Source organism: Chenopodium album, chromosome 6, assembly GCF_948465745.1.
Source record: "Chenopodium album chromosome 6, dcCheAlbu1.1, whole genome shotgun sequence".
NCBI lineage: Eukaryota > Viridiplantae > Streptophyta > Magnoliopsida > Caryophyllales > Amaranthaceae > Chenopodium > Chenopodium album.
The window spans coordinates 8,691,987-8,715,461 of record NC_137839.1 but is presented as its reverse complement, the minus strand read 5'-3'; the positions used below and the strand labels follow the sequence as shown (position 1 = coordinate 8,715,461).

Genomic DNA, 23,475 nt, shown 5'->3' with positions numbered 1-23,475 from the left:
AGTTGGGTGGCTAGGCTTCAGGGGTTGAATGGTTGGGTGGCTAGAGGTGACTAGGTTCCAAGTTAGGGTGCTAATAATCGGGTACTTGGAAAAGAGTACCTAAGATTTCAGATAGTAAATCAGTCAGTCCCCAATTTACTAACTAATACTCCATCCGTTTCATAATGTTAATCCTACATGGAATCAATCACATAAAATAAGAAAACAAATATATTTGGAATCTAACCTTAAAGGACAACAAATTTCATAATTAGTTTAACTTATTTAACTTTTTTTATTTTTCATTAGGAAAGCATAAGTCATAATTGCATAATATAAGTTAAAAAATTCCTAACTTAGAGTTATGTTATCAATACATAATCAATTAATTCAAAAAAAAAAAAAATCAAGTTATAAATGAAATATATTCAATATGGGTAGATCTTTTTGAAACGCCCAAAATAGTATATGGGACTAACATTATGAAACGGAGGGAGTAATAAATAGGCAAAATAGGCCTCAACACTCTGAAATATGGCTTGGGTGCACCTAGCACCGTACCCTATACTTTGTATGTGACTTATGTGACTTAAGAATTTATTTTGAATGTATTATTAATACCTTTTTATCAAGAAATATCATCTCAATGTTGTAGTCGTTTGGATTATCAAAGCTTGGTGGATTCCATAAGCGTATTCGTATCTTAATTAATTATCATATTTTCCTTCATTGGAATTATGTCTTCAATGAACTCATATTGTAATGTTGTGTAGACATTTTCATATATCCTGCATGATAAAAAAATGTTATTACCGAATAATCATAATAATTGACATCAATATGAGTAAAATTAAATTGCAAATTGGAATATGAAAGAAAAATATTTTCATACCTTCAAATACATAAGACACACACCGAATAAAAGTAATGTGGAAAAAAAATTGCAACATATTATTATATATTAAAAGAAAATGTCAATTATTACTTTGGATAATTATTGCTTTTTGTTTTTATTTACACTTATCATCACAATTAAATAGGAGGGAATTTAGGATAATTAGTGCTTTTTTATTTACACTTATAATTCACTTTGGCATTGTGGCAAAAGTTAGTCACTTTTCATCGTCGGTAGTTTCCTTATTCATAGCTCTAATTTTTTTTTTTTTTTGAAATTTTGTGAAAAACAACCTATTATAGTCCAGAATTTGCAAGAAACTACCTATCAAAAAAAATGTTGTAATTGACTACCTAATTTTTAAAAAATATTGTAATTTACTACCTTACGCAGGATTATGAATTGAAGGAGTTTGACCAAATTTCTCCAGCGTTGACTTGGTCACCTGACCATCATGTGACACTTAATGACCCTTTTCTTTCCCAAATTTTCTCACAATTTTCCGACGACGTGATGGTCACCAAGTGTCACGTGACCAAGTCAATGCCGGAAAATTTTGGTCAAACTTCATAATCCGGCATAAGGTAGTAAATTACAATATTTTTCAAAAGTTAGGTAGTCAATTAAAACATTTTTTTAATAGGTAGTTTCTCACTTTCACAATTTTTATTTTTTTTTATTTTTTTTGTAACAAAGCTTATTTTATATATATATATATATACATATATACATATATTACATATATAATTTGATATATATAATATATATAATATAATATATAATATATAATATATATTATATATATATAATATATATAATATGTATGTACATATATAATTTGATAGTTCTGTATTTACAAGGCAACCAACAATCGTAGTATGCATTATTATCTAATTCAATACTTGTAGTTTTTTTTTAAAAAAAATTGATGACATCATACAACAAAATGACGGGAAATTTTTTAATGTGGAAGAGACACTTAGGATAGGGAGGAGGATGTATGATGTCAGCAAATTTCTGTTTTAATAATAGTTAATAGATTTTTTTATTTGAATATGTAACTTTCCTCTTAGAAATCGGAATGAAAGAATTGGTGATGAATCGTATTAGGGGTTACTCACTCGGTCAGGGGTTACTCACTCAATAAGGAGTTACTTGGTTAGGGGTTTCTCGGTCGCTCAGCGGTTACTTGGTCAGGGGTTTCTCTGTTGCTCAAGGGTTACTCGGTCGGTTAGAGATTACTTGGTCAGAGGTTACTCGGTCCAAGGTACTCCTTTGGTCAGGGGTTACTCGGTCAAAGGAACTTGGTCAGGGGTTACTTGTTAGGTCAGAGAGTTACTCGTTTGGTCAGGGGTTACTTGTTTGGTCAGAGGGTTACTCGTTTGGTCAGAGATTACTCTAGTGTTAGCTGGCCACACGATTTAGTCAACCACACACAAAAGTTGCATACAACATGCTTGAAAGATAATCTCATGCAAGTATTGATTTTTTTTTTTTTTTTGACTTTTATATTGATCAATAACTAATAATTAATGTAAATCTAATATCATATCATTAATAAATAAAGCCGGTTTCGTAGCTAGGCCATTAGACAACGATACTTGGCATTCCAGTTTTTTCGTCAAGTATCGCACCATGTAGACGATAAATAGGTATTATTTTGTCACGTATAATACTAAGTAAGCAATTTTTTTTATATAGATTTTTCAAGATAAAGTTATAGTATAGAGTTTTATTATCAATAGAATTCTAATATTTCAATTATTCAAAAATAATCATAACTCAATTCTATTTCCATCATTAAATTTGTTTTAAAACATTCTTTAAAATAAGATCCATTTATAATATTAATCACAAACTTTTATATGTAGCTGGTCAAAGCATGTCATCAATTATTATAAGAGTTACCTCGTTAGTGATATAGGGGTTACTTGGTCAGTGTTATAGTGGTTACTCAATCAATGTTATAGAAAGGGATGATGACTTAGTCGGTGTTAGAGGTTGCTCAATTAGTATTACAGGGGTTATTGGGTTAGTTTTATAGGGGTTATTACTTTGTTCGGTGAGATGATGTGGCTAGCCGCATACAAAATATATTGCAATTAATTTTATTTAATTAAAAATAGAGAATCAGTAAAAAGAAAAAGTTTTAATCAATAAAAATAATTTTAGTTTGGTAAAAATTGGCAAATGAGATTTTATAAATTAATTAAATATAAAGTATTATATTTTGAATTAGAAATTTTATCCAAATATATATAGCGTATGAGAGGAAATTCACAATTTATATTAAAATAAAAATATTAAATAATATACTACGTACAACGAATTAAATAACAAATATTAAATCAATACAATAAATATTCAATACAAACAAACTGTGCATTGCACGGGTTTCGTCTAATTATTTATATGTAAAAGCTTTTAATTTGATGGATTGGAGTTGAGATTTAGGATATTGTTTTAGGTGTAATGATTTTCTTAGCTTGTTATTTTCAACAATAATATTTAGGGGTGTTAAAAAATCGGTTCGGACCGAAAAAAATGTCTCAAACAAGACCGGATCAATCTCAGACCGAACCTAATAGTCAGTCCAATCTTGGGTCTAAACATTTATTTTTTCGGTCTTCGGCCCAATCAGGTCCAAAACCCCATAAAAACCGGTCTTGGATCGGACCGATTTTTTCTTAAATTTATGCATAAAATCTTAGATAATTGTTAAGATTATTCTTAATAACCTTTGAAAACTTTAATTATATGAGCTTTTTTATACTTAACATACAAAAAAAAAAGACGCTAAAGTAGAGTTTTCCCATAATTTTTTCGAGTTTTCCATAATATTATTTAAAACTTAGCAATAAAATTCTAAAATCGGTCCAAAGTGGTCTGGTTCGGGTTTGAACCTATTTTTCCGATCCGATCCGAATTCGGTCCGATTTTCTATTTTTAAAATTTAAATTTTCGGTCTGGTCCATGTCGATTCGGTCTTGAACCGACGAACAACCCTAATAATATTCACATAATCACATTTAGTTAGTGGGTGAAAGGTACTCGATCATAATTAATATTGGTGTAAGACCTTTAATTATATTTCTTTTTCAAGATTTCCCCATTAATCATATTAAGTGTTGGCAGCTTTATATCACATCATGAGATAACAAGAATAGGGGACAACATATACTACCTCCATTTTAAATTATTTGAAACGTGATACAAAGTTTATGTTTAACCATTACAAATAATTTGAAATCAAAATAATATCTATAATAATATATATGGTCTCAAAATAACCACATACTCCGTAGTTAATCTAGTAGTCCAGTCCTTTAATGTTGTTGGCAGTGTGGGAGTTTGGGGTTTGTCGTGGACGATGGACTCGCGGATACCCATCATATCCTAGCTAATCAACTGTTGAATTTCCTCCTCATCATTTTGTTAAAGCATGCAATACACAATTTTTTTAAAGTTCTCACATAAAGTGGGGTTAGCTTAGGGTGGAAATGAAAGGGACATAGGGATTATATATATAATAATCAGTGGTTTATGAAGGTGGATGTAACATGCACATGTTACATCTGTTAAAAAAAAAAAAGAAGAAAGAAAGAATATAGTATAGAAATGTAAAAAATATTTAGTTAAAGTGAAAAGAACATGGTATAGAATTGTAAAGAACATATATTTAAAGTGAAAAAGAACATAATGTTACAATATAATGAACGTGATAAAAAAAACATAAGAGGTATAAAAAAAAAGAACATAAAGCTATTAATAACAATGAACTTGACACTATTTTATAAAGACCACACTACAAAATAATTTTCTTTATCTCCGTGTTATTTGATTGTTAGTGTGATAAATTTTTATTAAAGACATAATATTCATTGTTTACTGTGAAATGTTCTTTAATTTTGTCTATAGTCACTATAGATCATAGTGGGTGAATATAAATAATGTTATCATGTTCTTTATTAATATTATGGATGTTTTTTAGATATATCGAAAAGAAAATAAAGCTAAATAATATTTGTAAAACAACTATATGTGTTCTTTACAAAACAGCTGTATTCAATCTGCCTTTTATCAAAATTCTAGATGCCTCTCCACATTTCAAGTATATAAATATAAATATATGAAGAGAAAGAATGTGTAAAATTAAAAAAGTAATAATGTATTTGTGACCAATCACATTCAACTATGGAAAGGCTGAGTTACCAATCGTTAAGGTTACTCTTATCCACTTTTTTTTTTTTGATGCAAGGGGTTAATTCTTATCATTTCTTATAGTTATACTCTTATTTTCACAACCTTCAATATGGACTACTGAAAATTGCTGAGCTCATAATATCTCACATGTGACTGTACCACATTAAATTAATAACTAGCTCATATATATATATATATATATATATATATATATATATATATATATATATATATATATATATATATATATATATATATAAAGTGATGTCGACTATTCGATATGAAATATATTTGAATTTATAGTTCAAGGATAGATGAATCAAGTATAACTTTCTGATCGTAATTGGCGGTGGCCCTCTTTTGGTGAAATCCGCTTTGCTCTGCTCTGCCCTGTTGTGCTCTGCTCCACAGTGTGTGGAAGCCTAGCCCTGCTCTGCTCTGCTATGTCCTGCTCTGCTCTGCTCTGTCCTACTATGCTCAAAAGTTCAAAAGAACTGGGCCTGAAATCGATTTTGGGAACGGCCTGAAATCGATTTTGTCAAAATTTAGTTCAAGCTTAGTTCTACTATAAATAATTGTACGGAGTAATTGAGATTACAATTGTAATTTCAGTTTTCCCTCCACGTACTTTAGTTTCATTAAATACCATATACTCCCTTTATTTCTAAATTACATTCCCAATTCTCCTTATTATGTGAGAAATAAATACTAGAAGTAGGAATGTAATTTAGGAACGGAGGAGTACATGACTACAAAGCAGTTAATGTATAGATACAATTATGAATGAGTATTGTATTTTTCAACTTTAAATTAATGGTAGATAAATTATAAAGAGTAAATTTGTACGGAGTATTAAAGAAGCATATTTAATCTCAGCATCCATATTGGGGTCATCATAATTAACTCCGAGCTTTAATAAGATGGGGTACGTCGTAGTTCGTCATTATAATAATTCATGACTTTCGTTCATAACATCCCTATAAAAGGGGATGATCCACTCATATTGTATACAACTATTAGCATAGATTGCATATATATGTTAGTAAAGCAAGAATAATTGAAATAAGAATATGAGTCTTAAGCGTAAGTTAGAGGGTGAGATCGAGATAAGAGCTAGTGCAGGAGATGTGTACCATGAAATATATGAGAGTAAACCTCATCATGTTTCCCATGCTTCTCCTCATTTCGTAGAAAGCTGTGATTTGCATGAGGGTGAGCTTGGTAAGCCTGGCTCCATCATTGTTTGGAACCACAAAATAGGTCAGTATTTTCTAGACTTTGTTTCTAATGCACTAGTACTAAAGTTTTATTTTGCTTTTATCACGTTAAAATTTTTGGGGTGCGTTCTCTTCAACTCATTTTGACTTGGATCTTATTTTTTTGGGATTTGATTTGGTTTTATCACTTGTAAGCATAAAATCAAAACTTATAAGATCTAATAAGATTTGAACAATTCAGACCAATTCTGAACATAAATAAAGAGAACACATTCTTGATCTATTTCGATCAAAGAACATCTATACACCAACGAGGATTGTAATAAGTTTACAATAGGGGTGTCATTTAGCCCAAATCTAATCCGATCAAAAATAAATTTTGGTTTTCATTGATCAAATCTAATCCGATCCGAATTCCTAACCAAATCCAATATGAAATTCCAAATAAAAATACGTTGCAAATTTTTTTGGGCCTAGTACGGTTATAAAATTAAAAATGCAATGATAAAAACTCATTCCTCGAAAAGTATAGTTGTACGTGATTGATACAAGTATTGAAAATATAACTTTTGATGATTAATATTAACATAATTATAAACATAGTTTTACGTGATTAATATTAACAATACTCATTTATAATATAACGATTTTATGTTTCGGATATTTCTATTTTTTGGATCCGAACAAGGTTAGTCCGATCCGATCCAAAAATCCGAATTTTCAAAAAAATCAATCCGACCCAATCTGATTTAAAGTTCGAATCCAATCCGAATTTATAATTTGGTTTGAATTGGATTAGATTTTGATTTTAATCCGAATAAAGAACACCCTAAGTTTGCATCATGAGATATCCGATATAATTATTGATAAAGCATTAATGTTAATTTGAGTCTCAACTAATTAAAAGTTTAAGCATTTAGTTGAGATGGTTCGTTGATAGTAAACTGATATTTGTTGGACTTTGTATATACTTACTTTGTTATTTTTTTACTAGCAACACTTTGCTTTTCATTCTCGTCGATATATTATTTCAATCGTTATTATCTTTATTGTGAATATGTAAATATCATATAAACATTAAATATTAAAATAGTATAAATCGAGATGAATCTAACAAGCAAGATCGCACGTGAGTGCATTTTATTTAACCATAATCACTAAATCTAGTTAATAAAGTAAAGTACATGAACAATTATGTAAAAGTCAAACTGTTACAACTTAAAAAAAAAAAATAATAACGAAGGAAGTATAACTTATTAAATTTTGTAAAATTGTACTTCCTCCGTTCTATTAATATTGCAACAAGGAGGAAATTACGCATCCCTATGCACATTTTATATGCTAAATATCTATAATTGTGTAAGAGTAAAAATTATAAAAAGTTGATATTGTGAAAGTATTTTATGAGACGAATCCAACAAGATTCACATGACTATATTTTGCTTAACGTATAAATCATATTATATGGTCAAACTAGAGTGATGAATAGTGCAAAAAGTCCATTATTGCAATATTAACAGAACGGAGGAAGTATAACTTTGAAACTTTCTTTTTTCATAAAAAAGACCTTCCTTACATTTTGTAATAAAAAAAGGATGGTCATATAGTAACTCTGTATTGATGATTATACATTTACCTATATCTTTCCATTTTGTTATGTTCATATGTAGATGGAAAACCCCTTAGAGCAAAGAATATAATTGAAGAGATAGACAAGGAGAAGAAGTTGGTGAGGCAAAGATGTTTCGAAGGTGATTTGATGAACGAGTATAAGACCATCACTGGAACATGTCAAGTGATACCTAAAGACAGTGAAACCTGCATAGTGAAGTGGATTTTCGAGTACGAGAAACTCCATCCTGGTGTCCTTGAACCAACAGCTTTGCTCGATAACTTGCTTGCCGCTGCCAAAGACATCGATGATCATCATCACGGCATAAAGAAGTAAAAAAATGTATATGATTTAGGGTGTTGTTATGTTATAATTCACCCCTAGCTTTCGTGTGCTATTTATTGCTTCTAATATATGTTGTTTCATTGAGTAGCTAAACTAAATAAGGCTTGTATTATCTGCATGAATGAGTATGTATCTATGTAAAAGATGTATGAGCACATCTTAGAATACATGATGTGTATGTATTCTAAGATGATATATATAAAAAAAATTAATTTGAGATCGAAAACCTAAGCTCTGATACCATGTTAGATTTCGGGAAAACTCCTCAGATTGGAGTGTGCACCATTGATTATAATATATAGAGGTTTACAAGAGTCGTAATCCTATTATGATAAGGATACGAGGTATAACAAAATTGATAGAGAATATCCATAGAATATTCTCATACTAGGTTTAGGATATATTTTGTATAAGATTATCTTTGATATATGTACATATCTTATAGTTACCTAATAAGATTAGGTTACTCATTGTAACCCTATAAATATTGATCAATGGAAATCACTCTAATCAAGGAGTTTAGATTATCTGACATGGTATCAGAGCTGAGTTGACTGTTCGACGCCCGGGGAAGGCCCCCGAAGGGACCGTTCCCAGTCCGTCCCCCGGCCGGCACGCGGCGACCCGCTCTCGCCACGGAAGCAGCTCGAGCAGTCCGCCGACAGCCGACGGGTTCGGGACTGGGACCCCCGTGCCCAGCCCTCATAGCCAATCCTTTTCCCGAAGTTACGGATCCATTTTGCCGACTTCCCTTGCCTACATTGTTCCATCGACCAGAGGCTGTTCACCTTGGAGACCTGATGCGGTTATGAGTACGACCGGGCGTGGTCGGCACTCGGTCCTCCGGATTCTCATCCTAGGTTTAGGATATATTTTGTATAAGATATGTACATATATCAAAAATAATCTTATACAAAATATATCCTAAACCTAGGATGAGAATATTCTATGGATATTCTCTATCAAAAATATATACAAAATTATCCTAATCTGCGACAAATATTATCGTAAATATTATATATATATATATATATATATATATATATATATATATATATATATACATACACTTCGTAGTAAGATGTATGAGCACATCTTAGTACGAAGTATTTATGTAATATTTGTATGGGCACATCTTATTATTTATGTAATATTTGTGTAGGCACATCTGAATTGTTACATGGTTATCCTCATAAATTATTATTTTGGTCATGATACATTATTCTCCTCGTGAGGAGGGGTTTCTAAATTTTTCAAAAATAAAAAAAAATAATATAAAAAATAATGGCTTTACTTTTCCATGTGTTATGCATTAAACATCTACTGTAACACCTAATAATGACATATTGAAATGCTAGCGTTGCATGCAATTCCAATCCTTGAATATTTTTTTGGTTAAGTCCCACCACTCTCCGAATTTCCGACTAATGACTTACATTTTCGACGTTGGCTAGCATGTGTACCTCACGTGACCTACTTAACTCCACTTTTGTTTTATTTTTCCCCCTTTTCCCTCCATTCATTCCCCTCTTCGTAACTCCTCTGCTTCAACCAGTTATAGGGAGTGGTGAGACTTAACAAAAAAAATTTCAAAAACAGGTGTGCTTTGATAATTTCTGGCCAGTAATTAATTTGTTTTCAATTCCAATTCAAGGGGTCATGAAAATAATTTTTATTATTTTTTTTTTAAGAAAAAAATCAAGAAATATATATATATATATATATATATATATATATATATATATATATATATATATATATATATATATATATATATATATATTTAAAAAAAAAACAAAATCAAGAATATCCAAAAAAAACATCATCTTTGTTTCTTTTCTTTCTTTTCTTTATTGGGGGCTTAATTGTTAAATACATAGACAAGATCAATCATTATTATTTAATGGTCCATATTTAAAGTTATTATATAGTGGCTACTTTATGTAAATTGATTAACCATCACATAATAATCCTAATTTCATCCTCAACTTTACTATAAAAAGATCTAGAACGGTATACTAATTAATATGTGAACGAATATATAAATTTGTTAGTATAAATTGCAAATCATAATCAAGTAAGAATTATTCAACTAAAAAGATGAGTCTTAAGCGTAAGCTAGAGGGCGAAGTAGAGATAAGAGCAGGCGCAGGAGATGTGTACCATGAAATATATGAGAGTAGACCTCACCATGTATCTCATGCTGCTCCTCATTTCGTTGAAAGTTGTGATGTGGTTGAGGGTGAATTTGGTAAGCCTGGCTCTATCATCCTTTGGAAGTACAAAACAGGTATAACTACTAAATTGACTACTTTTCGTTATACTCTTAATTATTTATAGGAAAAATTGTGAAGAAGGTCTTTTAAGTAGATCTTTTTGTGACAAAGATCCTCTTATAAAAAAAAAAAAAAGGTGGCATAAAAGGTCCTTATATCATGTTTGGGTCGTGAGGAGGGTCCTTTGATCATTTTTCCGACATTGACTTTTTTATTTTCCGGCCAAAAAAAGCCACGTGTAAAGCACGTGACTTATTAAGTTTCTTTTTTTTTTTTTTCCCTATTTTCTCTCATTGTGGGGAGGATTAGCCTTGAATTACTTTGAATAGCCTTCAATTTTAATTTATTGGATTACAATTGAAGTTTTAATGTTAATTATTGTTTTCAGAAATCAGGGTTTAATAAGGGGAAAAAAGGGAAAACGAGGGAAAAAAGGAGGGAGAAAAAAGGGAATTTAGATCTGACTTTTTTTGCCAGAAAATAAAAAATTCAACGCCGGAAAATGGTCAAAGGACCCTTCTCACAACCTAAACCTGATATAAGGACCTTTTGCGCCACATTTTTTATAAAAGGATCTTTGTCACAAAAAGGTCTACTTAAAATCACCTTCCTCACAAATTTTTCATATTTATATTTGGTTATTACAAATTTTTGTATGTGGCTAGCCACATGGTGCGGCAAGGGTTACTTGTAGGGTGTTACTGGTTTTGTCAGGGGTTACTTGTAGGCGTTACTTGTATATTGGGGTTACTTGTATGGGTGTTACTGGTTTTGGTCGGAGTTACTTATAGGGTACGGTGTTACTAGTTTTGTCAGGGGTTACTTGTAGGTGTTACTTGTATTCTGGGGTTACTTGTATGGGTGTTACTGGTTTTGGTCGGGGTTACTTCTAGGGTGTTACTGGTTTTGCCAGGTGTTACTTGTATTTTAGGGTTACTTGTATGGCTGTTATTGGTTTTGATCGGGGGTTACTTGTAGAATGTTACTTGTTTGGTATGGGATTTTGGTTTGGAGTTACTTATAATACAAGTAATACATAGAAGTAACCCACGATACAAGTAACTCATACAAGTAACTTCATAATACAAGTAACACCCTACAAGTAACCCCGGAATACAAGTAACCCTAAAATACAAGTAACTGCGCCGCACCATGTGGCTTGCCGCACTGAAAAACCTCTGTTATTATGAAGTTATCACTAGTAAAGTTATGCCAAAAGATATACTTGTATATCACAATACTTGCAACAATTGAATATTTTACCTCTTAGGGAACAAATAATACTAATATTACCAAAATATATTTTAACTCCTTATACTCTGTATAAACAATAAAAAAAACGATAATTTATTATGATAGTTATATTTCAAACGACTACTATAGAATTTTTAGATATAGAGAGGCATTAAACTTATTAGCCCGCTAACACGCTTATGTTTCTCGTTTTGGTTATCATGATAGGTGGAAAACCTCTTGTAGCAAAAATTTTAGTTGAAGAAATTGACAAGGAGAAGAAATTAGTGAAGCATAAATGTATTGAAGGTGATATGCTAGATGATTACAAGACCATTTCCGGAACAGGCCAGGTGATACCTAAGGACAGCGTAACGAGCATCGTGAGGTGGACACTCGAATACGAAAAACTCCATCCCGGTGCCCCTGAACCAACTGCTTTGCTTGATCACATGCTTAATGCTGCCAAAGACATCGATGATCATCACCATGGAATTAAGAAGTAAACTATACAGTTGATTTGTAATACATACATGTCTTAAAGTAAAGTATATTTTGTGCATAATAAGGCTTTTACGTCATAAGTCATCCGTTATGTAAACGTGTTTGCCTTGTGGTACCAAGATGTATGCTATAATTATTGTTGCTTGGAATAATTTGCTTCATAAATCATGTACCGCGGCCACTACTTGGTGTGTATTTATACAACAATGTGTTTTGTGTGTGTCTAAGTCAGACCATGTGGCCAAGTAACACATGAGTAACCCCTGATTAGCTACCTCATGATCAAATATTTTCTGACTGACCGAGTAACCTTTGACTGAGTGAGTAACCTCTGACCGAGTGAGTAACCCCTCGCCAAGTGAATAACCCCTGCCTGACTGACCAACCCATGACCAAGTAATCTTGACTATTCTTTAAAAAAAATTGTGGCTGGCTACACGATGTGACTAACCACATATGAGAGTTTGTATTTGTGCAATAATTATATAATAATACCCTTTTTTTATATATATATTTTATTTTTTGTAAGTGAGCCACAAGGCTCGCAATGGAAAGTACTAAATACATTACAATTGGGATGAGGGATTCCATCCAGTGACCTATCACTTACATGACCTCAATTTTAACCGTTAGGCCAAGATCGACATTATATGTATGAGTGTTATAATGACGTCAAATTTTTTTCTTAGTTGTGCACATTGGTCCAAGCAAGCCAACTTTGGTCACTTACCTTTTGTTAAAGCTATGAGAGCTATGAGATATGTGTAATATATTTTCCGTGGATATCATTTAGAGAATAATATTTAGGAAATTTTGTTAGAAAAAACCTTTTAAAACAACTTTTTTGTTGGGAAAAACCTTTTAAATTTTTTTGGCAACTAGAATCCAAATTTTTTTTTTTTTTTTTTTAGTTCAAAACAACGAAGACTCACATTCTGACATTGACTTGATCATTTCCGGTGTTGACCCCCTATGTGCAGGTCACATAACCTATTTTTTACTAATCCCATCCTTTTTTTTAATTTCCCCCCAATTTCCCTCTAACCTCTATTTTTTTAATCTTCCCCTTTTTCTTCTAATTTCCTCCCATCTTTTCTCTCCTGTCTTACTAGCTAGGTTGTTCTCTTAAGCATGGTAATTTAAATAAATTGTAGTAATTGTTTTTGGAAATTAATTTGAACCAAGGATACACTTAAATTATTCTGTAATCGTTACCCACTTCATCAATTTTGGAGCTATTTGAATATTTAGGGATTTTTTGACCCATTTTAATTTGCACTAACAACATCTATTTAACTCAATTGTGTAGCATTCATGGCTCCATTCAAATATCTGGGTTTATGTATAACTTTGTAGGTTGCCCTTAGCTTCATAGAACATGATGCAACTCCTTTCCTTCTTAGCTTCCTTCTTTTTGTTCTTACCCATGGCAGAGCAATTGCAGCAAAATTTCAGAAAACAACACCCAAAAAAGAAAAAAAAAACATCATTTAAATACAATAAATTAATTACACTTGCTTACTATTTAGGGTAGGTGTAAATTAACTTCACTTCATACCTTCATTGATTAATTTGCATGTTTAGGGTGAAGCCATGGAAGAGAATGGGTTGAAGATGATTTATTATCTCGGTTTTGAATAGAATAGAGAGAAGATGGGGGACAATTAGAGAAAAGGGGAAATATTAAAAACAATTGAGGTTAGAGTGAAATTAGGGGGGAATTAGAAGAAAAGGGGCGGGGTTAGTAAAAAAACAAAAAGGTCATGTGACCTACACATGGGGGTCAATACTGGAAATAACCAAGTCAATGCCGGAATGTGAGTCTTGGTTGTCTTGAATAAAAAAAATTTACAATTTGGTTTCTAGTTGCCAAGATTTTTTTAAAGGTTTTTTCCCAACAAAAAAGTAGCTTGAAAAGGTGTAACCAGACAAAATTTCCTAATATTTATGTTTTAAATATATCTTTAGGTTTATGGTTATGTTAGTACATCATTTAGGAAGATTATTTCCTATCTTATGAGCATATTTTTTGTATAAATACACTACCTATTGATGAATAATGAAAAAACCATTCCATTCTATCTTTTCCCAAATTTGTCAACTTTCATTCTTGGACTTAATTCTAGTTTAGTTCAGTCCAATTTATTTAACGGAAATTTCACCAAATACCCCTGAGTTATTTTTTTATTCACCAAATACCCATCAAAAATTCTAAATTAACCAAATACTCCTGAGTTTAAGAAAAATGTCACCAAATGTCTTTAATGACTAACGGCGGTTAACACCGTTAGTCATTAATGACTAATATGCCATGTGGCAACCTCTAATTGGTTGTTGTAATATTAGTTAATTAATTATTAAAAAAAACTTTCAAAAATAAAAAAAAATACCCAACCACCCAAGACCCACCCCAACGCCCCACCACCAGCCCCTGCCAGACAGCGGCGGCCGCCAGATCCCACCCCTCCCCCTGCGCTGGTGGTCCCTATTCGCCGGCGAGGCCAGCCCCCCACCCTCAACACCCCCTCCCCTACCCCCAGCCCCTTCTCCCTTCGTTTCCCCTCCCCTTAAACCCCACCCCATCCCTCGAAAAATCCCCCCTCCTTTGCGGCCGGCGTCCAAACCCCCCTCCCCGGCGCCAGCGAACCTTTTTCGCCCCACCCCCCGCCATCCCCACCCCCTTTCCTCCCTAAACCACCACCCAAAAAAACCGAAAAGCCCCTTAATCGAAAAAAAGATCTGGTGTTCTTTCGATTAAGGGGTTTTTTGGTTTTTTTGGGTGGTGGTTTAGGGAGGAATTGAAAGGGGGTGGGGATGGCGGGGGGTGGGGCGAAAAAGGTTTGCTGGCGCCAGGGAGGGGGTTTGGACGCCGGCCGCGAAGGAGGGGGATTTTTCGAGGGATGGGGAGGGGTTTAAGGGGAGGGGAAACAGAGGGAGAAGGGGTTGGGGGTAGGGGAGGGGGTGTCGAGGGTGGGGGGGTTGGCCTCGCCGGCGGATAGGGACCACCAACGCCGGTTCCGGCTAGAGTATTTACACCATGTTTGTTTGAGAAAAATAAATATGGCGTAATAGAGTATTTAATTATGTTCACACTACAAATACCAAATTACTCTAGGGATATTTAAGGTTTAGATTATGTTCCCAATAATCATATAGACACTTTTGTATTTATATTTATCTTTCTTTTTTTATCAATACCAAAACAATTGTACAAAGTATGTGCTAATGATCATGAGAAAATAAAAATTAAGATGCATACAATCATTGAATTCAACAATTTGCTGCAAAACATGTAATAGAGAGATATATGCTACAAGTAATACATCAAGGGCCATATATACCCTTTTTTTATTATCACATTAAACTTAAAAATAATTATATTGGACATTGAAATCAATTGGGAGCTTAGAATATAGGATTAGCTTAAGATAGATGGAAATTAAGCTGTGCCAAAAATTCGCTTCATCCGTATAACTTCCTTATGACTTAAGAGTGTGATTTTTTGGGCAATATCAGCAGGTAAATTCCCAGCAAATAAAGCAGTAGGAGTGAGTTGTATTGCTGGGTTAGCACCATTCAAACTAACAAAGGCAATAGCCGGAGTTTTGCCAACGTTGATTTGGAAGTGAAGCATGGCTTGTGGAAACACCATTACATCACCAACCTCTAATCTTTTGTAGTAAGCAGTATTGTTTGTATCAATAAATCCTGCAATAATTGAACCTTTTACCAAAATAAGAACTTCAGAGGTACGATGGGAATGTATTGGGATCACTCCTCCTACGCCAAAGTCTAACCTAGCCATAGATATGCCTAAACCATTAAAGGCTGGGAACTTATCTGAAAATACTGACGTCACATTGTTTCCGAAAACATTATTGGTAGTTTTTTCACCACGAAAACCTGTGAAAACAAAATCATCAGTTGTGACTTTATCAGGATCCTTACAAGCATATCCTTGAGGCCCTCTAGGAAGGCTAGGGTCACCAACACAAAAGTCGAGCTCTATGGCATGTGACAGGGAGGCTAAGACACAAAAGATGATGAAAATTGAAAGGTTGTTCATTGCGTACAAAATAGGTACGTAGTTGAGAACTTGAGATGGTTGATATATTTTTTTATTTATTTATTGTTTTTAAGGAGATGGTTGATAAATGAGATAAGTTTTGTATTGTAGAATAATTGTATATTCGTGCGGCAATTGACACCCATTATATAGGATTTTGTTGGGCTAGCAAGAAGATAATATAACTCTCTTTCTAAATGATTTTAGACTTGTTTACCAATTGAGAAAGAAGAAATATTTTACATTGGCCGCCGGCATAACCGATTCAACCTTGACTAAATGCATGAGACAAGATTATTTTTCGTAATATTCATGTAGTTGTCAATTCGTCTAACAAAATAAATGTACTAGATGAAAGGCTGTACGACAGTGGCGTATTCAGGAATTTCGAATTGTGGGTTCGGAATCTTAAAAAAAAAATGATCATATATTAATTAAATATTCAATACATAAGTTCAAATTTTTTTAATTACAAATAGATGGATTACACATTTTTTTTAAAAAAAAAAAAAAGCATTTTTCGAGTTTTCATACTTTGAAAGCGTGGTGGTATGTAATAAATTACAAATATTACACATAAAACAAAAATCCCAAGTGCCCAATAAACACAAATTTGACAATGTAAACTTCTTCTAATTATCAAATAGAACAAGTAAATATTTAAAATTCTAAGTTTCTACAATTCAATTTGTCAACAATTCAAGTATTCAACAATATATCAAAACCAATTAAACAAATCAATAATTAATCTAATTATCACTAATTTAAACAAAATTAAACAAACAAATAAAGATTTAAGAATTAAGAGGAGTAGAGGAATAAGAGGACTCACAAACTCACGAAAAACGGAAGAACTTGAAAAAAAAAAAAACAAAAAATGAGGGCGGCTGGAATCAAACCCAGGACCTAAGTCTTTTTACCAAACTAAAATTCTTTTTACTAATTAAAATTTATTTGACTTATTCTCTAATATTTTTTAAAAATAAATTAAATAACAATGCATTTTGTATGCAACTAACCACATCATCTGGTCGATCTATATATTAGAGTTAATATCATGTCATAAACAGTTTTGTCCAGTCTATAACATTTAATTGCTCTGTTGGATTATTGATTTATAAATGAAATATGTTTCTCAATTGATAAACTTGTTATTAAATACATATTTTTCCACTGTTCTTAGTTATAATCGCTACTTTTTTTTTCTTTGACCTAAAGACAAAATTATTTCACAAAAAAAAAAAAAAAAAAAGAAAAAAAATAGTCAAACAACACTTACAAACAATTCCAATGAAATCTAAAATTCCAACACAAGTAAATAACACCTTATAACTAACTATATCATAGATTCAATTAACAATCACCTTAATTAAAAATCTTCATATGAAGCAATACAATATGTGAATTATGTGAAAAATATTTGATTTGTTCAACATGTTTATCAATAATTCTATAAATTATTGGTTTTTTTTTTTTACTTAGGTAGTTTAAGTTGCATTATAATTTCGTGTGATTGAGAATTGATCTCAACACTAACTCCACCTATTTAATTAAATATGTTGTGTCATATTGACCCGTTTAATTAAGAGCGTAAAAAACCCTTAACATTTACCCATTTTTTACATCTTCGACTCATATCCTGTTAGGTTTTGCCAACTCCACTTTATCTTAGCAAAGGGAATTGATTTTAGCACACCATTAATTGATATTGGCACACCTTCATGTGAGAAGAGCATAATTAAAAAATTGTGCTCTCATATAGAGTGTGCCAAAATCATTACCCCTAAACAAAATATGGTGTATTGTTGGCTAGACTTCTTTAAAATACCCTCTCGATCTGTCTTAGAATAACTGACATAGTCAAAGTTTATACATATGACAATGTAATAGTTTGACCTTATTTTTATATAATTAAATATTATGAGTAATAAAAAAATGCTTTAAAAAATTATATTATGAAATTTTATGTTAATACCTATCGAAGTATGTTTTATTATGCATGTTTATAAAAAAATTATATTCAAAGTTAATGTATGAATGGTGAAAAAAAAGTTCAATGTCTCAGTCATTGTGGGATTGAGGGAATAATGAAATATATTGTTTAGCCTTTAAGATTCCATGAAAGTTACATTTAATTCAAAGGAGGACCAAAATGCATGATCAAGCTGTTAACATCTCGAATGTTTTGAATCTAATCCAATAATTGTATCATCGTAACCGGTGACGCTTACCAAATGTAAGAGGAATCAAACGTTCACATTTTTAGGGCTGCGAGTATAAGGCCAATCATGTCACTCGCATTTCACCAAACTTTATTGACGCTCGTCGAACCTTGTTAGTCACAAATTTTGCTTACAACCTCCGATCTTTATTATTTGTAACTTTGAAATATTTTATATCTCACAAATAGTACCCAAAAATTGCATATAATAAAAATTGGAGTTAGTATAAATGTTACTCATATAAATTTTAACTAATATTTCGACTTGGCCATTAACGATAAGATGGTTGGATAAAAATGTATGTAAACATTTATTTTATATGGTAAGCTATGGGGAGGGCCCCCCACCCTATCACAAGAATGAGGGGTTGAATGAGGAATCAAACCTCCAATCATACAGGGGAAGATGGAGGAACTAACTATCCCCCATTTCCTCATTTCTCATCTGTTATGGAGGAATGAACTATCCCCCATCTCCGTATTAGGGAAAGGAGGAGAGTATGTGATAAAAAAGCAGTTGGTTCCGGGGCAACAAGATTGAGATTTTTCGTACTCGAGTGTCCATCTCACTATACTCGTTTCGTAGCCACCCTTAGGTATCACCTGGCCTGTTCCGGAAATGGTCTTGTAATCATGCACCATTTCACCTTCAATACATTTATGCTTCACTAATTTCTTCTCCTTGCCAATTTCTTCAACTAAAATTTTTGCTACAAGAGGCCTCCCACCTCAATAGCTGGTTCCTACAGGCGCCTGTACGGTGCAACGTACAGTCGTTTTGTAGGAAAGAACATGATATATAAAAGTAATGAACATATAGTTATAGTGAAAAGAACATACTATTAAAATATAACGAACATATACCTTGAGTGAAAATAACATACCATCAAAATGTAATGAACATATACATAGAGTGAAAAGAACATATTTGCACAAAAAAAAAATGAATAGAACACATGTTTTTGTTCATTGATTGTCAGTGTAATGTACTTTTATTTGCGACATAATTTTCATTGCTTATTGTGAAATGTTTATTGAATTTTGTCTTCAAATTATGGTGGTTAGATAATGTTTATTACATAATATTATCATATCATTTATTAATATTACTGATGCTCTTTAAATATGAAAAAAATATATAAAATTGGACGTTCATTACAAAACAACTATATGTTCTTTACAAATTAACTGTATGTTCGTTACAAAATAGTTACATGTTCTTTTTGCGTTTTTTGGCTATACCAAGCAAGGTATAGCCGCCTGCACCTTAAAATTTTCACTCCCACCTATCATGATAACCAAAACGAGGAACATATAATTATGTTACCACATTAATAGGTTTCATACAACTTTTTTTTATTAGGTAGTTTCTTATAAAATTTAGGTTTTACTAGGTAATTACTCACAATAAGACCTATAATATATAATAGGAAAAAGTAAAAATAATAGTCTCAATCTTTATCAATTTTGGTAGAATAATCCCAACTTTGGATTATACTGGAATAATCCGAACTTTAGAGAGTCTGTTTATTTTCCTCAATCCCTAATCGGTCAACAAAATTTAATGACCTACTATATCAGGTCACTTGACATGTGTCAAGCCCTGATTGGTAAAAAAAAAACCAAAAAATCTGAAAAACCAAACCAACCTCCACCATCCCACATTCCCACCTTAACGTCCACCAACACAGCCAAGCCCGCTGCCCTTTCCCTCGCCAAAACGCCGCATCTCCGCCCCCAACCTTGCGTCGCCGTTTTCCCCCCTCCCCGAAACCCCCTTATATTCCTTCCACGCAACTATTGAAACCCCAAAATCGCAACCAGTGTACGACCACAATCACAGCCACGAATCTCCAAAATTGCAGCCACCAACCACGAAAACGGAGGTTTCAGAGGAGGGTAAGGTGTACTTGTTTTCGAGAATAGGGGAGGGTTTCAACGGAGGTTCACGACCGGCTGGCATACAAGTGGTCGGTTTTCATGGCTGGCGTCAATTGAGAGGAGAGAGAAAATGAAAAGGGGTTTTGTGGCGAATTAGCCGGCTGGAGTTGGGGAAATGGTTGGCGATGGAGGAGATAAATTTTCTTGAGTAAAACCGGTGTATTTGGGCTGCCGGACGGGCGTCATGGGTTGGTTGGCCGGTTTCTTGGCTGGTGGCTGGCGTCAAGCTTTTCTGATTTTTTTTTTTTTTAATTTTTATATTTTGTTTTTAACTTTTTTAAACAAATTAACTTGTGACATATGTCACTTTTTTTTAAAAAAAAATTAACCCGTTCTACCAGTTACCGGTTTTTGGGATTGGAGAAAAAGAGGAAGCCTCAAAGTTAGGATTATTATTAGAAATAATAATCCCAACTTTCATCAATTTTACTAGAATAATTCAAAGTTAGGATTATTCTAGTAAAATTGATGAAAGTTGGGATTATTATTTCTAATTTTCCTATATAATATCAGCATAATACACTATTATTATTATTACAGTGTATTATAATATTTGTTCTTCCATATTACACGCGTGTTTGCTTTTTATTGCAGCGATATACGCTATAATTGTTGCATGGAATAAGTTGCTTCATAAATAGTCGTGTACCACGTTTGCGACCACTACTTGGTATGTATTTGACTATTTGTGCAATAACTATATAATAGGAAAAATACAGTTTAATAATCCCAAATTTGCCTAATTTACTTTCAATAATCTCGATTATCGATTATTCTGCTATAATCCCAACTTTCACATGCATTTTCTTTTATCAATCCCAAACAAAGATCAACCACTCTTTACTCTAGGTTACCTTACACGTATCAACACATGAGTGATCCAAAAAATTAAAAAAAAAAAGTAAAAAAAGAAAAAAAAAAATAGAAAACAAGCAAGGCAACCACCAACATTGGCCCTTCTCCTAGCTAACCCCCGAACCACCCCCTCCCAGCAACCCCCTACCATTGGATTTCGCCACCGAACAACCACTAACTTGGCAACTTCTTCAACGCACCAATCAGCTGTCACAACCAGCCCTACCCATCTCCAACAACCACCTTCAACCTCTATATTGCTATCCAATCGCAGTCACCACCAACCTCCATCTTAAACCTTCATATCGCTGCCCAACTCGCAATCATTATACATTTATACCTCTAGCCACATTAACCTCCATCTCCACCTGTCACACAAATAGAGCAGCCTCGCAATTTCTCGCCACCACAACACCCAATCACACCAAACAACACCACTGAACCTCACATTGCAGCAACCTTACCAATTCTCACATTGCACCACCATCACTTTGCCCCTAACACTGTTAACCGGTCCTCCACCCCAACATCACCTCAGAAACCATCTCCTCCTTTCCCACACCACCAATACCGGCCCTCCCTCCCTTGCCCCTAGAGGTGGTTATTGGGTAGGGTAACCCAATGATAATAGGGTCAGGGTCTAGGGCTTTTAATGGACAGGGTCCTTATTGGGCAGGGTCAATATAGGGCCAACATGTTTTTCCAATTTAATTAATAAAGAAAATACATAATGTAAAAATAATTATATAGATAAATTTGTATTCATATGTATATAATAATGGCTTTGTCCAATATTTATTTTAATTGATATTTTGTAGGCCCGCCCATTATCGACCCGCTAATGACCCGCGACCCGCATTGACCCGACCCTATATTGACCATATAAAATGTGACCCTCTTTGACCCGACCCGCAACCGACCCGCCCAATAACCAGGTCTACTTGCCCCAACCCAGAAATCGACCCCTTCCCTTCCCCTCCCCCAACTTCAAATCGGTGCTAGCTAATGAGTCAACGACTACGATTAGGGGGCTAGATAGGTTGCGGTGGGTGTAGGTTTATGAGAAGGGGAAGGGAGAAGAAATTGGTGGCCACTGCCAGAAATTATGGTTGCAAATCAAGCTGGCTAGGAGGCCGTGGCCAATGATGGTGGTCTAGGCTTGGTGTTTTGATTTTTTTATCTTCATTTTAAGAAAAAGGTTATTAAATTTTTGAAGCAATAAACAAGCTAACTAGCTAAGTGACACGTGACAATTTTGATTTTCTATGAAAAAAAAATTTACCTCCCCTTCAAGTTACCGATAATTGGGATTGATAAAAGAAAATGCATGTTAAAGTTGGAATTATTGCAGCTTAATTGATATTTGGGATTATTTAAAATAAATTGGATAAAGTTGAGATATTAAAGTGTATTTTTCAATATAATAATTTTTTTTTTGTTTTTGTTTTTTTGTTTTTTTTTTTTTTTTTTTTTTTTTTTTTTTTTTGTTGTTGTTGTTGCTGCTGTTGTTGTTGTTGTTGCATGTGAGCCGATCTCAATCATAACCGATACGCTAAGACTTCATTGATATTAATTATAGAGCTTATTGATATTATACGAAGTATATTATAGTGCTTATCATTTATCAATATATATATAGCGTGTTTTAATTAATGAAGTCATTTTTTTTCTTAGTTGCACGCATTCGATAGCAAGCTTTGGTCACTTACCTTTTGTTCTCGGATTTAATTCCAGTTTAGTTCAGTCTGATTTATTTAAATGAAGTCTTGTCAATTACATTCTTCATTATAATATACTTGTAATTTGTTAGTTCATTTCAATCTAGTTTAAGAGAAAAAAAAAATGAAAAAAATATAGAGCCTTATATGTTATAGATACAGTTTAGAGATCATATTTGGAAACCATTTACCAATAATATAGCTCTTAGATTCTTTGGCAAAGATTGACACAATATAACTAGAGTAATTATATGCAATTTAATCTACTGTGATGCTGTATATCGGTCAAAATGATTGATGATAAATTAGATCAGTAAGATCAAAGATGTTACACGTTTTTCATTGTGAGCCACTACTTATGTTTGCTAAGAAACCATAAAGGTCCATCGTATACACACAAATTAGACATC

The 23,475-nt window shown here is 32.9% G+C and overlaps 3 protein-coding genes across 3 annotated transcripts; 2 read left to right on the top strand and 1 right to left on the bottom strand.

Moving 5' to 3' along the window:
• The first annotated feature begins 6,076 nt into the window (after window positions 1-6,076).
• Window positions 6,077-8,399, top strand: LOC145634514 (MLP-like protein 43). Its single transcript, XM_081685938.1, has 2 exons — window positions 6,077-6,337; window positions 7,965-8,399. The coding sequence occupies exons 1-2, from the start codon at window positions 6,148-6,150 to the stop codon at window positions 8,240-8,242; spliced, it is 468 nt and encodes a 155-aa protein (XP_081542064.1). The 5' UTR covers window positions 6,077-6,147; the 3' UTR covers window positions 8,243-8,399.
• Window positions 8,400-10,243: 1,844 nt separating this feature from the next.
• On the top strand, window positions 10,244-12,416 carry LOC145634513 (MLP-like protein 43). The gene is made up of 2 exons (XM_081685937.1): window positions 10,244-10,541; window positions 11,989-12,416. Exons 1-2 carry the CDS (start codon window positions 10,352-10,354, stop codon window positions 12,264-12,266), a joined length of 468 nt encoding a protein of 155 aa, XP_081542063.1. The 5' UTR covers window positions 10,244-10,351; the 3' UTR covers window positions 12,267-12,416.
• Window positions 12,417-15,682: 3,266 nt separating this feature from the next.
• Window positions 15,683-16,688, bottom strand: LOC145634512 (germin-like protein subfamily 3 member 3). Its single transcript, XM_081685936.1, has one exon. It carries the CDS (start codon window positions 16,328-16,330, stop codon window positions 15,704-15,706), a length of 627 nt encoding a protein of 208 aa, XP_081542062.1. The 5' UTR covers window positions 16,331-16,688; the 3' UTR covers window positions 15,683-15,703.
• Window positions 16,689-23,475: the final 6,787 nt, after the last annotated feature.